The sequence below is a fragment of the Halichoeres trimaculatus genome, unplaced genomic scaffold (genome assembly GCF_033239565.1).
Source record: "Halichoeres trimaculatus isolate MK-OKI-2021-1 unplaced genomic scaffold, fHalTri1.1 fHalTri1_scaffold_2, whole genome shotgun sequence".
Taxonomy (NCBI): domain Eukaryota; kingdom Metazoa; phylum Chordata; class Actinopteri; order Labriformes; family Labridae; genus Halichoeres; species Halichoeres trimaculatus.
The window spans coordinates 37,580,546-37,581,825 of NW_027437180.1; the positions used below are offsets into that span (position 1 = coordinate 37,580,546).

Sequence of the window (1,280 nt, forward strand, 5' to 3'; positions counted from 1 at the left end):
CTAAAAAGTTACTGATTAGCTAGTAACAGAGAATTAAGCTGATAGATGTGTGGGGGGGTGGACCTTGATCCTGTGTGTGAAATTTGAAGCAGATTGGATTCTATATGAAGGAGCAATTAAGATTTTGCAATGACTTCTCTGCTGGGTAAAATGTACGACGCAGACCCTGTTTAACAAAAAGTCCCTTGAGTTTGTTCATACGTAGCCTTCAAATTGTCAAAATCCGACATTTAGTCTCAAGTTTCTGAACTTCCTGTTTGGATTTCACTACAAGGATAAGAGACTTCTGGTTCATGTTGTCATGATAGAGATGCACAAAAAATTCATGCATGTAGTTGAAAGTAGCAGAAGGAGCGGCAGTTCTCAGTCAATAGGGGGCGCTATGAGGCTAATTTTTTACCTTAACTGTCTGCTCCAGCCCTGATATACAACATAAGACACACACAGACAGAGACGTGTGTATCATCGTGGTTTTATTTCAGAATCAGAGTCAGATAAACTCAGGTGATGTTAAATATCTGCTGTGATTTCAAACAGCTGCCGACTCGAAGTGAGGATGGTTATTTTTACACACATGACAAAGCAGCACGCTGGTCTCTGTGTGGATCCAGGACCAGGATCAGTCGTAGTCGTTATTCTCATTCACTGCAAACAGAGACAGATTATTACAGAGTGTATATGATGAGCAGCAGCACAGTCCCACACAGACCCAGACCCTGACTCAGACCCTGACCCCTGCTATTGTCTATCAAAACCGGACTGTGTGTGTCAGAGCCGTATCAGACTTCAGACTGACCTCTGTGCTCCAGTTTCTGAGCCAGGTCGTTCCTCTGCAGCTTCGAGAGGATCTCCTGGGCCATCTCCACCGCCTCCGTGGTGGTGTACACCTCTATCATCAGGTCCACGGTGTCACAGCGGCCTGCGTCCTGGAGTTTGTTCTTAGGGATGACAAGCTCCTTCGGGATGCGATCGTCTCTCAGGAAGAATTTAAAGCGTCTGAATTCGGGCTCTTTGAGCTCGTCCAGAGTGGCAAGGAGCGCTTCTTTGGTCATCTCAGATCTCTGAAAGGACAGGTGGAGCAGATGACGCCTGTAGATGTGAAGAGGAGAGACCCCGGGACGGAGCCTTGGGGGACTCCTCGAGTGAATGTGAAGTTACCTTAAACCCCAAGAAGAAATGATGGATCACACCACTCTTCGTAGTCCTGCAGAGTCAAAGGGAGCTGAGGAGGGTGTGAACTTACAGAGTCCAGAGCTGTGGGCTGATGTGTCTGCAGACTG

General features: G+C 47.0%; 1 protein-coding gene across 1 annotated transcript; it reads right to left on the reverse strand.

Moving 5' to 3' along the window:
• Window positions 1-555: 555 nt before the first annotated feature.
• Window positions 556-1,052, reverse strand: LOC141800533 (NACHT, LRR and PYD domains-containing protein 6-like). Its single transcript, XM_074683133.1, has 2 exons — window positions 797-1,052; window positions 556-645 (listed from the first exon to the last, which is right to left on the reverse strand). Exons 1-2 carry the CDS (start codon window positions 1,050-1,052, stop codon window positions 620-622), a joined length of 282 nt encoding a protein of 93 aa, XP_074539234.1. The 3' UTR covers window positions 556-619.
• Between the last annotated feature and the right edge of the window lie 228 nt (window positions 1,053-1,280).